General features: G+C 37.0%; 1 protein-coding gene across 6 annotated transcripts in view; it reads left to right on the top strand.

Annotated features, from left to right (window-relative positions):
- Positions 1–16859, top strand: part of KIF16B (kinesin family member 16B) — a 165065-nt gene that overhangs the window by 60741 nt on the left and 87465 nt on the right. For all 6 annotated transcript variants that reach the window (XM_063316465.1, XM_063316451.1, XM_063316459.1 and 3 more), the window contains 3 exons: positions 5634–5753; positions 8951–9002; positions 10916–11053. In XM_063316465.1, coding sequence (XP_063172535.1) covers positions 5634–5753; positions 8951–9002; positions 10916–11053 — 310 coding nt within the window. The remainder of the gene's footprint in view (positions 1–5633; positions 5754–8950; positions 9003–10915; positions 11054–16859) is intronic.

The following is a 16859-nucleotide window of genomic DNA, read 5'->3' as shown; positions in this document are numbered from 1 at the left end:
TTACAACTTCAGCATCATATCACTGAAGATGAATACATTTATTCCTGTGTGAAAATGTTAGGGTATCATGGCTTCATCCAGGGTAGTATAATTTCTCATATGTACCCAAAGAGTCATAGCCAGTAGTAACATGTTAATAATCAATAGCTAGGGCAAAGCAAGTCCCTTTATTTCTCTATTCCTATCTATTACAGGTATCCTTTCTCTATCCCATACTTTCAAGAGGGTTCCCTACCACAAAACAGCTTTGGGGTTGTTGCATGAGGTGTGATGGATTGGCAAAAATCAGGTGGCCCACTTTCTGCAATTTTACAATGAAAGGGTAAACAGTGATATACAAATCTCAGAAAAACAGTAAGAAATAACAAGAGAAAGAAATTGAAGGCATGGGATAAGAACAAGAAAAGGAAACCTAGCTAAAATTGGTTTACACCAACAACAACAAATATACCTGCCTATACTTAACGATCCTTTCTTCCACCATGTCCACACACTGCTTCATACATTGCCTTTTGTTGTTTAAACTTGTCATTTCTTTTTGAGGTTATTGTGAGAATCCAGCCTGCCTCTGGCTCAGAAATTGAAACTCCTTCTGAGTCAGAGGAGGAAACAGAAACTTACCAGTCTGAAAACTGGAAAGCAAAACCTGGGGATGAGTCAGCAGGGTGGGAAGAGTCAAAGGCACTAATTGGTCAAGACTTGGAGGAGGATTTGAATCCTCCAATCAGTGCGCACCAACGATGAGCAGAAAAGTGCATGAAGGAGAAGGCAACTCGATAGGCTGCAGAAGGATCCAGGCACGCGAAGGATTGGCATAAAAGGGAGCTGCGTGAAGAGCAAGTGGCCAGAGACAACCAATCCTACAAGCCTGCAGTTTCCGCAGAAGAGTCCTTACCAGCGTCGGAGACAGTGTCTGTTACCAAAGAGGAATCAGCGCCAGCGTTCTCCATGGAAGAGGACTTAAGTCCTGCTCCTGCTGCTACCCAGGATCTTCTCCTCGCCAAACCCAGCAATCTCAGTCTTGTGTTCAGCTTCACCTTATGCGCATTCCAGGCGCGTTCTTCACCCTGTTTTGAGAATTCAGCCATGCTCAGAGTCTCCAGTCCAGCCTTGTGCCTCCAGCTCGCAATCTTGCCCCGAGCCTTCTGTGCAGCCTTGCAACGTTTCTAGACTGCTGCTTAGCTCCATGTCTCCTGTGCAGCTTCAGTGTGCCTTCGACCTCCAGTCTCACAGGGAATCTTTGTTCCAGTCCAGCCTTTCTCCAAGTCCTCAGCCGTGCTCTGAGTTCCTAGTCCAGAGTGTCCAGCCTAGTCCAGGGCTTCCAGCTGAGTCCAGCCTTGTTTCAAGTTCTCAGCCTTGCTTCGAGCCTTCAGTTCCCAGTATCCAGTCCAGCCCAAGTCATCGAGTCCAGTCCAGCCCGATCCTTAGATTCCAGAAGTGTCCAGCATTCTGCTGCCAGCCTAATTCAAGTGGCGTTCTAGTTCAAGATCTTTCGTCTTTGGCTCCAGTAGTGTCTCATACTTCAGCTTCTCCCAGCCTTCCAGTTTGCATGAGAGTCCTGCTCTACTGCCTTGCTGCTATCTCCTCCTGTGATTTTGCAGGTTTCCTTGTTGCTGCCCAATTGGACTTAACTGAAATCAGTTCTTCTTGATTTTAAGGACTTATTTATTGTAAATAGTTATTTAATAAAGAGTATTTTTGATACTTAATCTGCCTGGCCGCCTCTAAGTCTGAACAGGACAGTTACCGTGAACTGCATCTAGCCATAAATTAGATTCCCCTTTCCTCTTGATCCTTTCATTTTTCCTTCACATTTGTTTTGTAGCTCATTCATTCACTTTATATGACCAAACCATCTGTTATATTTATATTCATTCTCTTGTCCTATGTATAAATTGACTTATGCTTCAGTCACATATTCAAAACAAACCTTTTTCTAAGTTGATATTCACTGTACATAGATATAGATATTCACCATTATAATTCATTCTTGGGTCTTTGGACCAATCACGTTTTCTAAATTCTTGTGTTACATTCCCACCTGTCCATTGTTCTTGTCCAGAAGAATATTTTCCTCCTTGGGTCAAACTCATTCATAATTTTGCAAATTTTCCCAGTTATTTTTCTGATTCTTCCATTATCACCATTCACAGGAGTGTAACATGCAGCCATAACCCAACCATGGATTCCTACTTTGATAATGCATCCACAGTAACTTAGATGATGCCAATTCATACTTTTTGGCCCTTCCATTCATAATTAAACCTACACCTTCACTTACTTCAAGTATTTATCAGTTCCACTATATCCAACCACCTTTATTTAAATCTATTACATTCTTCCTCTTACATTTAATTTCTCAGACATACATGTCCTCATTCATTCATTCTCTCTATTCATTCATTCAAGCTATTTACCATTAATTTCTCTTGTTTTCCAAATTGTGATCTTCCTTATTGTCAAGGCATCACCAGGTATGCTCATAGTTATTGGCTTCTGCCAGCCATCAATATACCATAAGCACAACCAAACCCCAATTTAGCCCCACGCGTGCTCATGCTATTCTATGCAAGTGGGGATGGCTAATCTGGAATCCGCTGACCAGAGCCATTTTGGAGTTGGATGGTGTCTAAATGGAAGGAAGGAAGGAAGGAAGGAAGGAGGGAAGGAAGGAGGGAAGATCTACCTTGGAAGCCAGCATATTCACATCTCACCAAGTAGGAGGGATATACATAACTTTTGAAGCTGGTTGGTCAGTTTCTTTTCTCCTACTTCCCCTATAGTAAATATAATCTTTTCTACAGTCAGTCAAAAAGCCTTTATGTAAGGAAGTTCTTTTTGCTCAGTCTCTTCTTCAATTAGCTATCATTTCAGCTATCTCCTTTTTCCTGAACTTCAGTATGAATGTCTTACATTATACTTACAGTAGGGTTGCAGTCCTAAATATCCTTAAGTGGAAGTTTAATGGAACATTAAATGCAACTGACTAAATATATGTCAGTTTTAAGCCCATTTAAGATCAATGTATAGTAAACAATGCTGTAGTTGTTCCTCCACAACAGTTTAACATGAGTGTGCTTTTCATAACAAAGATTTCAGTTTTCACAAGATATAAAGATATTGTTTAATTATTGTTATGTGTATGCTGCATATTGTTTATTCAAATCTATTGTGCTCAGTTATACTTCTCACATTTTTATCTGGTAAAGTTTATATATTTTTGAGGCTTAATATCTGTAGAATTATTTTAAATTACCAGAAGACAAGATGACTTTTTCTAATATCACTGATGGTTGTTCATTAGTGTTCTACAAACTCAGGTAATTTCTACCTTTCATTTGATTATTTTTAATTCAGTTTCTATTAGCTGCAACTCGCCGGTAGTACCTGTAATGCCCAGATTTATAGATACTGTATCAATCAAATATTTATTTTGGTCATTGATTAGCATAAAATACAAACCAGAAAAATTACACCCATTTCAGTAATGCTACCAAAACGTATAAGAGATAAAAGATAACTGAAAGCTAGGATTGCTACTACAATACTATAAAATTACAACACTAAAATATCTCTATAAAAATTATTCACATTAATACTAAAACTATAGGCTAAAGGAGGGCCTCTGAAGGCGCAGAAAAAGATGTAAAAACAGGTAAAGATTTAAATAAAATAGGAACTCTCAGTAAGTTGACCCATAAGTTATCTGTTGTGAATTTGAATTGCTGCCAGACACAATCTGTCTATATGGTATGTAATAAAGGGTTAGTTTTCAAGAAGGAAACTTTTATTATGGCCTATAACTTGCTTCAATAATGGAAGGATAAATGTTTCTTAATTGCATTGGTAATAGGGGCAGTGTAAAAGGACATGTGTGGTGGCCTCCATAGTGTTTGTGCTACATGGAGAACTTCTCATGTAGATGGGAACTTTGGTAAATCTCCCATTGAGAACTGTGGAGGGTAAAACGTCAATCCTGGCTCTGAGAAAGGCTTTTTGCTGTGCAGGGGAGGCTCAGGTAATTAAGTATTTGCCCAGTTCCCACCTGGAATAAGTTGTGTGAGCTCTAACAAGGGCTGGAATATGGCTGACCTTGTCCTGAAATTCTAGATCTAGGACCCTTTTTCTATTGGTTCTTTTGGCCTGAGCATATTCCAAAAGGAGCAGTCGCTCAAGTGGCAAGCCATAATGGGTAAGTTTCCCCAAAATTGCCTGTTGCCATGAAGACTGAAATTAGTCTGTCAGGAGTACTGGACTCTGTCCTGATGGGGAAAAGTGGCACTTGAGCCAATAGATGACTATTAGCAGCCATGTTCTCACCTCCACTTTTTGTCGCTCTGCTAGGTAATGTAATATTTTAAAACATACACAATAAACAGTGTTTGGTGGTATTGCAGGCTTTTTCATTTATATCAGCCTTCAGACTTTGAGGTGGGCTGAACTCGTATCTCCGTAACCAAACATGCTGGTTGGGGAAAAAAGGAATTGTAGTCCAACAAATCTAGAGTGTCTGTTTTGTGGAGAAACTAATTTATACCAATCAAGACAAAATCCAGCATGACTTGAATTCTTACAGTTATCCCAATGAGACATGAAGCTTGTAGGAAAGGTTCACGTTCAATTCCACTTCTTAAAATACAAGTAGATTATCATTAAGTATCTTCTGTATGAAATTTAGCTGGTTCTTTTCTTTTGGCATTACTTTAGTGATGCTAGTTTTGTTTTAGTTGCCATAAATTTACATCAGATGGATTTTTGCACGTTAGTATAATACTGTATGGACATTTTCGCTATAAGATTGCAAAAACAGCTAAACCTGTCCATGAATATTTCTTGCTAGCTTAAACTACGTCTGTGCATTCAAGAATCATTTTGTAGCTTTAAACTAGAGAAGTGCATTTCAAAATGATTGACTAAAAAAACACTCTCCAATGTATGCAGTTTTGGTGGCCTACTGTGAGCATATTGTAGCTACATAGGAAATATTGTAGCATTTGCATGTATAGCTCCGTGCTTTAAACCCATAAACTGGATTATTGCAATATGTTTTATTGAAGAGTCTTTAAAAGCTTTAATAGAACAAAATGTGACCATCAAATCTACAGTATATTTAGGGTAGGTTTTAGGAAAAAATTGAGTGCTGTTCATCTGTATATTTGTTATCAATGGAAGCCCGGAATACAAATTAAAATTACTTCTGGGAGCTGCAGTTTTATTTTTACGGATCTATGGAACTCATTGCCATAGGTCAGATGTTATGAGTTCAAAAATTATTGGAGTATGATGTTAATCATATGCTGTATCAATCTATTTACATCAAGAAGGATAGATAACTCTTCTTGTTCCTAAATATCTAAATACCAAAGCTATGATACTTACATTTTAAGTCATGCTATTTTGTTTACTGTGTTTCTCTTCTAATAAAAATAATTAGTTACAATCAACAATCAGATTAAATATGCTATTCAACTGATTTATTATGGTAGTTCTCATTGTTTTGTAAAAATTACAGTCATTTCCCATATTTCTTTTAACACTGTGGTGATTTTACTTTCAGTGAAAATAAATTATATAACATTGAATTCATATGCAAATACTGCTTTAAGTGAGCTTTATCCTATTTGTGTTTACAGGAGCAAACTTTAGCTTTGAGGAAAGAAGGAATTGGAGTTGTGTTAGATTCAGAGCTGCCTCACTTAATAGGCATTGATGATGATCTTCTGAGCACAGGTATCATCTTGTATCATTTGAAGGTAATTCAGTATTTATCTGCTTTCCAGTTTCTAAATGGACAGTTTTGTTTTAGTAGTAATTTACTGTCTGAATAAGCTAAACATCTGTTACTTCTCTGCAAAATGGGACGTCAATTATTGGATATTCTAATTCGTTTAGTATGATTATATCAGTCATCTACTGCTTATATCTGCCCTGAGGATTAGTGATAGATGAATGACATTGTTTTTAATTGTATTTGTTCTTTACTCATTTTACTCTGACCATGACTTGTTGATGTTTTGAAACATTCAATTTGCTTTTGCTAGCTACGCACAGAACTAGAAGGAAATAATAATTTCTAATAATATTAGAATCATAGCTGTTTTAAAAGATATTTCATTTAAGTATCAAGTAAATTAAATAACAGATATTACTGTCATGGGAAGCATGAGACAAGCAATACATCACTAACCATTAAGACCTCCAGTTCCAGGCAACTGTACCTCAAGCTTGTACAAGAAGAGACAGTCTGTGTTTTGTGATTCTATCAACCTGAAGTTCAAGAAGAAAAAGTGTTATTTTTTAATCCAAAATCCACAATCAATTCAATAAATTATTTTTTAAAAATAGTCTTTATTAAATTATTTACACAAATAATACAAACATAAAATGTCAAATCAACAATAAACATAAAATGCAAAAACAAGAGAAAGAAAAAAGGAAAGGAGAAAGAAGAAAGAGAAGAAGAGGTTTAAAAGGAAAGGAAATGGATTTCCAACTCCCTAAGTAATACAATTTTATACCTTAACTAAATAATTTCTTTTCACAATTCACTGATTTGGTTACAATAATTCTATATAAGTCTATTATATTCATATGTTTTACACATTTACATTAATTTTGGGGTTGATTCTACATAGTTGAAGAAGGGGGTCCAGTCATTCTGAAAATCTTCCACATTTTTATCATTTAGCTGGTCTGTAAGTTTTGCCATCTGCGCCAAATCCAGGGATTTAAATGTCCATTCTTCCACTGAGGGGGTCAGTTCTTCCTTCCACTTTGATGCATACGTAATTCTAGCTGCGGTGATCAAATATCGTAAAAGTTTTCCATGTTCATGTTCCAAATCCTTGTCCATGATGCCCAGTAAATAGAGTTCCAGTGTTCTATTAATTTCTTTAGTCAGCATTTTACAAATTATATTGTGTATAGATGTCCAAATTTTTTTCACCTTCTTACAAGTCCACCACATATGATAAAATGTTTCTGTTTCTTTTTTACACTTCCAGCAGACATTTGAAGTATTCTGAAACATTTTGGATATTTTTTCTGAAGTAATGTACCACTTGTACATCATTTTGTAAAAATTTTCTTTTAAATTATAATTTAAAGTAAATTTCAGCCCTTTGGTCCACATTCTTTCCCAAACATCATAGTCAATGTGATGTCCAAGATTTCTCTCCCATTTAATCATACATTGTTTAATTTGTACATTTGCCATTCTTATTTGTAATAACATTTTATATATTTTGGAAATCATGTGGTCATTGTTGGCATAAACTAAATTATCCCACCAGGTTAAATCTTTTGTGAATTTGTAACTTTGGGCATCAATTTTAAATTGTTCCTTTAATTGAAAATACAAAAACCATTGGCATGGATGTCCTTCATTTTCCAATTCATCTCTTCTTTTCATTTTATATATAGCCCCTTCAAATTTTATTAGGTCCAAATATCTTAGCCATTTGCAAATTCCTGTTTTTTCTCTCCTACTATACGCTTCTTGCGGGGAAATCCATAATGGTAGAGTGGGTGTTAGAGTAGATTTATATTTTTCCCAAATTCTAAGAAGGGGCTTTCTAATACAATGATTATTAAATACTTTATTTACTTTCAATTTGTTATACCATAGGAATCCATGCCAACCAAATTTCAGGTTGTGGCCTTCTAGATTTAATAATCTATAATTTTGTAAAGTATTCCACTCTTTAAAAAGGTAGTCCTTTTTTTTAATAGTAATTTTATTAAAAATTATAATTACAACAATAAAAAACTCACCCAGTATTTTCAGACTTGTCGATCCAAAGATCCCTAATAGTTGAAAAGTGGTTAACAAGCAATTTCCAAAAGTGATTAGAAAAGGAAATATAGTGACCCAGTGTCCTTAAAGGCACTGACCATGGTTTGAGCAAGATGGCTATTTCTTCATCTCCCAGAGCTCTAAACCCATCAGACACTGCTGTCTTGCGGTCTCCTTATGAGGAGCAGTTGTCTGGAGCCCTTGTGGGCAATCTCAGGTCCTCTCTTTGTCCTGAGAGGAATTATGAAGAGCTGGTCTACTAGCCAGCTCTCCATTCCGCTGTGGTTGTTGGCTCCGCTTTTTATGGAGCCATCTTTATTTCACAATTTCTTCCCCGGAGTCCATGTAATACAGGTAGTCCTCACTTAACGATGGCAGTTGAGACCGGAATTTCTGTTGCTAAGCAATGCAGTTGTAAAGCATGATGTCACATGACCGTGCCACTTAGCGATGGAAATTCTGGCATTTCCAGTTGCCATCATTAAGCGAATCACTGCAGGTCATTAAGCGACTATGTCCTGTGGTCACCATTTGTGACTTTCTGCTGGCTTTCCCATTGACTTTTTGTAGGAAGCTGGCAAAGAAGTTTGCAAATGGTGATCACATGACTGTGGGACTCTGCAACGGCCGTAAGTACAAGGACTGGTCATAACCACCGCTCATTCAGCGCTGTCATATGTTTGAATGGTCGCTGAATGAATGGTCATTAAACAAGGACCCCAGTATTAGAGACCTATAGGCTGACAAGAAATTCCATTTTGCTTGGACTCACTCAGCTGGAGCAGCGTAAAAGAACCTGTAAGAAAAACAAATAAATACAGTACATAAATACATATATCTGCTGATGGTTTAGGCCACTGCTAAACTGGAGAAGGAAAAGTTGTCTGAGCTTGGCAGTATTTGCTTTAAAATGCATTTTAATGTTTGCATGTTCCATTTACTGATTCTTTAGAATACAGGAAAAGATCATTCCTGCTATGGAAGCTTTATTTGGCAGTTTTATTATCTTTTCTCAGCAAAACTGGTGGTGTAAGCCTCAAGAATATTTGGGAAAAGATTTAAATTTCTAGGAAAAAGCATAACCTCTATCATAACATTTTTAGTAATTTTGTGATGTTATATAATAACAATAACATGTCAACTTTTCTTCCTTAGGAGGGTCAAACACATGTTGGCAGAGAAGATGCTGCAAAAGAACAAGATATTGGTAAAAAATATGTGCTCTCTTTCTCTCTTAATCTAATAGCTGTTGCAGCAATTGTTGGTTGTGGGGGCAGAGGGTGATTTCTAAATTTATAAACTTGAAAAGGGCTTTAGGATTACTATTCTCTCTCTCTCTCTCTCTCTCACACACACACACACACACACACACACACACACTTCATTTCCCCCATCTGTTGAATAGGGTTATGCATAAAGTACTCAGTGCCATGAGTACTTTATTCATAAGTATGCCTATCTATGGTAGGAGAAGAAATCACACCTCTGGTTTTTGAGGAATGGCTGATACAGAAACAACACTGCAATATTTTTTACCAATGCTTATGGTATTGGAAATAAGTCATCGTATTATAAACTTCTTATCCCTAGTCCATCTCTGCTAGTTTATGAATTTCCCCCTGTTGCTCTTAGCAAAATAAGGTATATGAATAAAAATCCCTGTTCTCCTAGCTATGCAAATATATATTTTGGGTAATGCCTCTCTAGCTGTCGAATCCAATCCAATCCAATAAAACTTTATTATGGCCATAAGTCAAATATAAATTTGTGTGTGTGCCCCTGCATGTCTGTGTATAGATGTATAAAAGGACAAAATTCAAAATTAAAAGTTAGACAAAAATAATATAGTTGTTGAATCACAAGTAAAGATGCATGGTACATATATAAGCACTAAATGGAGCAACCCGGGAGAATATATTGCGATCCTGGTTGGAACAAAAGAAGCAGCAAATAGAAGTTGTACTTTCTACCAGGGAATTTCTTTAGCATAGGCTAGATAGAAGTCATCCAGAATTCCCTGTAGAGTGAGCAGAAAAGGCGCATATCACTCAGGGACTCTAGTGAGCCATCCCCCACATGGACATCTATGCTGATGAAAAGGGGCATTTTTTTTAGCACCGTAACAAAACAACAGAGGGCAATGCCTCCAACTTGGCCAAAGCATGGGCCTGATGGAGTTTTGGAACTGTGATAAAGGAAAGGTAAGAAGCTGGTACATACCTTTTTGGGAAAATCCCATGAGCTATGAGGCTGGGACCAGGCTTAGACTGATTTGAAGATCAGTATTCTGGATGCAGTGTTTTAAGAACACTTCTCGCCATTTCGAAGGGAAATGTCTGACTCTCAAAGGGAGTAAAGGCTCTAAATGAGTAGAAACAGCCATTTGTCATGTTGGAAGAATAATAAGTTAGGGGTGTTGTTTGCACTGAACCATGTGGATAGGACTTCCATGTGTGCATAACCACTCATGTTAGCTGGAGGAGACATGCATTTTGTAATCGAGCCCAAAATTCTGAGGGATTTTGACATTACATGCTGGTGGGATCAAATTTCTCTATATTTACATTGCTGATGTTCAGCACAATTTATTCCTTCCTAGTATTCATAACAAAGATAGAGTTATCTTTATCACTTCCAGTCCTTTAATGATATTTCAGGAATGGTCATTGTTACAGCTGCAATGATCTCCAGAGTAGAATATGTTAAGAAAAATCAGTTATTTAATAGAGGAAAATATATATAGCACAAAATTACATAAGAGGCCATAAAGCTGATGATTGTATTGTTACTGAAATCACATATGGGTCTCTTAAAAGTACCACAAGACAACTTTTAGTGTCCACTGATATCTAATTAGTTTCATGTTTTAATTGTTACTTTAAAAATGTGTATGTTTTGATCTATTTCTCTGCTTCTATGTAGATCAGTTTACTTATTCTGCTTTTGTTGCAATATTTTATGTATTCTTTCTCTTTATACAGGCAGCTTAAAGAAAATATGAAATCTAGGAATCTTTTGTACAATTAATGGGTTAAAGATTAATAGATTTAAACCTTAGGATTAGAAAAATAAAAGTGCTATTTTAATAGTTATTAAAAAAAATCTGTTTTTGTGTTTTAGTACTTCATGGTCTTGATTTGGAAAGTAAGCACTGCATTTTTGAACACTTTAATGGAACAGTTCATTTAATACCACTCGATGGAGCACAGTGTTCTGTAAATGGAATTCAAATCACAGAGGCCACACAGCTCAACCAAGGTATTATCCCAGAAAGATTTTTTTTCCATTTTCTCATCTCAGATCTTTTAAAAATATTTTATTGTAGTTCAGCTATACAGATGATACATTAATGAGATGCATGCACTGTACTTGTCCAGTCCAGCCTTCCCTGGTGCTCTCCAAATGTGTTCAGATTGCATCTTTTGTAATTTCCAGCCAGCATGCTTTCAGTTCCAGTGCATCTGAAAAGTGCCAGGTGAACAGAAAAATAAAAAAAGCAGATAGGTATAGTGAGACAGTGTATGTGTATATGTGTGTATGGGGGCAGGGAATGCATATTAGTGGAGACCAAAGCAGTAATTTCTTAGGTCTAGCCTTTCCACAAAATGAACAGAAACTAAAAGTCACCCTAGCCACACATTGGATTATAATAGATGCCAGTACCTCCTGCATATCTTAAAGAAATTAAGCCTCACATTAGGAGAGAAAAAATTATTTATTTATTCATCAAATTTATATGGCCTCCCATCTCACAAAAAAGTGACTCTGGGCGGCATGCAATAAGACTATAAATCAGTTAACATATAAAAAATTATTATTATTAAAAAGAAAGTTAAAAATCACAAAGGCTAAGAGAGAACAGCAGAAGTTAACAACAGTGGAGCTACCTCAGTACGTCTCCAGTTCCCTGGGGATTTGACGATGCAAGGGCCATTTAATTCATCTGAATGTTTGCACTAAACTTGTCACTGCAGCAGTGTTCAGTTGCTCAATTTCATTTTCAATACTGTCTTGAAAGAAGCTGTTCCATTTCATTTTTCCTTTACCATCCTCATTTCAACATAAAACCTTTCTTACGGCTTCTGAGTATTAAAGTGAGGAAAGGAGAGGAATGGTTACAAGATTGCTGTGGTTTTGCATTTTTTAAAGAATTCAGCTGCTCTGGGAAATGCAAGGCCTTTCATCAGTCTCCCCACCAATCTAGCGACAAAATCGATATCCCCAGCTGCATTATGATATTCACAAGCTTGAGTATTAACCTCTAACAGAGCATCCATCTATTTTTAATGTGTAATTCCCTCTCAGGGTTTTATAGAACACCCACCCTCTATTTTATTTAAGTTTACTATTTGCAGGCTGGGGAGGGAGAGAAGAAATACTATGCAATCTAGGGTACTTCAGGTTCTATAAGTATGTTAAAATGAGGCTTAAGTGTTTTTGTTTTTTCTTATGGGCTTAACTTGAACAGCACATGTTTTAGAGGAAGATTGTAGATTTTGGGTTCACCAAAGCTACAAGTTTAAATATAGACAGATGACAGCTATATGTACAGCAGCACTTCACAAATGTATTAGCCTTAGCTTTCAAAATGCATGTTTAGAACTGTTTGTTAAATAGTGTTTAAGTCTGGAATGTTAGGACCTTGAAATACCAGTGTTAGATATTTCTAATTAGTTTCTTCATGCTTAACTATGCCCTTTCATTTTAAAAGTAGCATTCATTTATAATGGTTGGGCAAGAAAGGAGTTGGAGGGAACTATATTGTAAAGCTGATGCAGTTGAAGACTTGAGCATAATAGGAAGACCTTGCTGATAACATGAGCCATATAAGGAGTGCTGTATAGGTTTAGAGCCAGAAAGTAAATAGAAGAGGAAAAGTAAATTCAGAGACAGTTACTGACCTTGTTATAGAGCAAGAGGTGTCCAGAAAAAGTACTTGTTTAATTAATTCTATTTAAAGTACTTGTATTCCCTATTTTAAAAACCTCAAACAATATTTCCTTTCTGTAGATTTTTTTTTTTGTGCCTTCAAGTCAGTGTTTGATTCCTGGCGATTGCTTGGACTAGTCCCTGCAGTTTTATTGGCAAGATTTTTTGGAAGTGGTTTGCCTTTGCCTGCTTCCTAGGGCTGAGAGGATGTGACTGGCCCAAGATCACTCAACTGGCTTTATGCTTAAGGTGGGACTAGAACTTAGGTCTCCCAGTTTCTAGCCTGATGCCTTAACTGCTACACCAGCCTTTCTTAACCTTTTGACCCTGGAGGAACCCTTGAAATATTTTTCAGGCCTCAGGGAACCCCTGCACATTCAGGCTCAAATACAGGCCACAAGTTACAAAATTATTATGTTCATTTCATGTGTATGCCTGTATATATGCATTAACAGTGCTCTTAAACTAAAAATAAAGAATGAAACTTAACTCCTTAATGTGAAGTTGCCTGAATTTGAAATAATTTTTAAAATAAATCATGATCTGCCAGGGAACCCCTGGTGACCTCTCATGGAACCCTAGGGTTCCATGGAACCCTGGTTGAGAAACCCTGTACTACACCAAACTGTAGAAATAGAGTCCCTTTATTAATTTTTCTTAGTTCTTCATTTTTGTCAAAATGTAGTGCATGATCTACTCTGAGCAACCACTTGCTAACTGGTTACAATTGCTTGAAAACTTAAAGCAGGAACAAGCTACCCTAATGATTAACAGGTAGTTGACTTTGGTCTAAATAACACCAAAATATACTACTGCCATTAACAGTTTGTCCAGGGATAGTGAATTCATTTGTTGAAGCTGCAAATCAGGAACTTTAAGATAGGCAAAATGAGTAATCACAGAGCATAAAGCCAAGGTATGGAATTCGCTATCAAAGGAGAAATTTTTCCCATAGGGTACTTTTAGACCAGAGATGAAGACACAATATGTCAAAGCGTAAATTGATTTATTGACAGTTTCAATACCAAGGGCCAATAAACAAAAATCCAGAGAGAGGTGGGGTTACAAGCCCCCTTTATAGACTTATGCAAATCTACTTTCCTCTAATTGGGTATGTTAGTTAATGAACCATAACCCAATAGGATATTACTGTCAACGTAATTGATAAGATTATCCTTACTGACTGGTTTATTTATATGCATATTAAAATATTCCATAAAGGGTAGATTAAATGAGATCACACTTTCCTTCACAAAGAAGCTTTTATCCCAAACAATAAGCCTAGGAACTTGTAACTAATAAATACTATTTAGCTTAAATCAAAGAACCTTGGTTTCCAGCACTAAATGCTTACAGTTCCCAGCCATTTAGTACACTCCTTAATGGCTTACTTGCATTCTCACAGTTAACACTTTCACTGATCTTGTTAGCATTTTGTTACGTCAGGCATGGCTGTAGCTTCCAGGGGCCTGATCGCGTCTGCTGACTTTAAAGCGTGGTCTGTTGATCTATTGCACTGAGGTTACTGAAATTGCTTATCAGAATGTATAAGAATACAAGGCCAAATAAATTCCGAAATTTCTCTGACACTTTTCCAAGGTGTAGTAATGACCACTAATTTAGACAACTTTAAAAGAGATATTCCTAGGCACTTACCACTTTGCTGTGATGGGAGAGTTCAATAGTGTCAATGACTGTAACAGTGATGCTAGCAAGAGTGGGAGCTCCTAGCTGGGTCATCCTTCCAGTGAGGTTGAAAAGGGAGAAGGAGATCTCAGGGCAATCTACAACAGGGTGGGAGGAGGACAAGTAGGTGGGCTCTGCAAGCATGAGACAAGCCAATTCACTTGGGAGAGACAAGCCAATTCACATGGGAGAGACAAGCCAATTCACATGGGAGAAGGGACTCTAAAATCTAACTTGGAATAGCAAACCATTGCTGTATTATTCTGCCTGGAACGTCTATAACATTGGGATGAATTAGTGGTGCCAGGTGATGGGACTCCCAGTTTGGAAGACCTTCCTCTAAGCATAGGGGAAAAGCTTTGAACTTTTAATAAGCAGATCTGGAGATAGTGATATGGCTTGAACAAAGCCCTAACAATTCTGACCAACGATGAACCAGTATTGAAAGAAAAGTTCATCATTTAGTAGGAGGCATGCCACTGGAAAATGGAATGTGGGAAGCATAAACCAAGGAAAATTTGAAATTGTCAGTGTGGACATGAAGCATATTTATGGTTTAGGAATAGGTAGATTTAGGTGGACCAAAAATGAGCCACTTTAAATCAGCTACATGCTGTACTATTCAGGGCACGGAATTATAGATAGGAATAAAGAAGCAGTGACATTCAAAAATGATACTGCTAAGAATGCATTCACTATAATCTAATAAGTATTAGGACCACGTATATTAGAATTAGTGGATATACAGTAACCGCCCAGGGTCCCTCCTTGCGGGGGAGACGGGCGGTGATAAAAATATGATAAACAAACAAACTTCAGCATTACACAAGTTTATGCCACTACCTATAGAAGGTGACGTTAAGGAATTCTGTGGCAACTTGCAAGAGATGCCAAATGCATTATCTACAGAGGGTACAGTATTTTTAATAGCTGATTAGAATGCAAAAGTTTGAGAAATAAGGAACATGGAATTATTGAATTAGGGAAGTACAATAATGTAGTCCCATTAATAGAGTTTTATGAATTTTTTGTTCATTGCCAATACCTGCTTCAAGCAACATAAGCACATATTTGACACCTAAATATGATTGGATGTATTATATATACATAAATGAAACAGAAGATACAGAACTACAATCCAGCCATCCAGGACATTTCCAGGCAAAGATTGTGAATCAGACCATGAATTTTTAGTATTGAATATACAGATTAAACTTTAAAAATTGAAGAGAGTAGGTGCACGAACAAGATTTGACCTACAGGATTTAGAGTCAGAATATAAGATCAATGTAATGAAGCATTTTCCATACATGTAATTTATTTGAAAGAGAACTGGAAGAGCTATCAATGAGAAAACTGAAGCCAGAAAAAAATCCCCCACATTTCACTTTTGCATTCACATTCATTCATTACCCATTTATTCTTCACCTTATCTTTTTTGTTTTATCACATACACGTACATAGATAGTGGGATGCTGACCATGGTTTGTTTTGCTTACAAGGTAGTCTTTAGATGAGAAGTCCTAGGGTCCATAGGGTAAAATCGGTTGTGTTTGTGGTATGTTAGGCAAATTGTGCCTGGATTGATTGATATGGTGCCCTTACCATTAGCAGGAGATTATGCATGTTGCATAGATGTAGCAAGAACCTGGTCCGCTTCTTGAACTTACTAATTTACTAAAAAGCACCAATCTTCCATTTTGGCTTAGATCAACTGGTTATGATGGCAGTCATACATATTTCATTGACAATGGAGAGAGACCATGGCAAGGAGCATTAAACAACAATTCCTCCTCCCCCTCCTCCTCCTCCTCCTCTTACCAAGGTCTCAAGAGTCTTCAGACTTTGCTTAACTGCTATTCAGATAACAAAAAAGAGTGTATATTAATTGCATGGACATAATTGGTGTCACGTCTTTCTTGCCCCTAAGAAATACTTTTAAACTCTAAATCCCTTTCTGTGTCACAGCTGACTTTGAACAGAATGATGTTGCCATCAAGTGGAGTTGGAAGTACTGAAAAAAATCTTCTCTTAAGCTGTTTAATGACTCTAAAATTAACCTGTTCATGGAAATAAATACTGTAACCAAGTTTTCTAAAGATTTTGTCAGAACCAGGCCAAGAACCACGCTGAGTCAGTGTCTTCCAACTCTAGTTCTTTATTCTCACCATATAGACAGAAGCTTGCCAGACTAAAGCTACTCTAACTAACCCAAGCACAAATAACCTGGTAGACTCTAGGGTGGGGCCACCTTGAATCCCTTTGCTTTCCTACCAACAGCCCCCGGACTCCTGAGAGTTCTCTTCTCTCCCTGGAATGCGCCCCCTCCTTCCTGAGAGCTAGTGGCAGTGCGGAGATCCACCACATCACACACACCCCTTTCAGGGACGCATTCCATCACAGATTTAAAAGATTTTAGTCGCAAAGTATTAAATTCTGTATATGCTTG

Source organism: Candoia aspera, chromosome 1 (assembly GCF_035149785.1).
Source record: "Candoia aspera isolate rCanAsp1 chromosome 1, rCanAsp1.hap2, whole genome shotgun sequence".
Taxonomy (NCBI): domain Eukaryota; kingdom Metazoa; phylum Chordata; class Lepidosauria; order Squamata; family Boidae; genus Candoia; species Candoia aspera.
The sequence above is the reverse complement of the archived record's forward strand: the minus strand, read 5'-3'. Positions and strand labels throughout refer to the sequence as shown.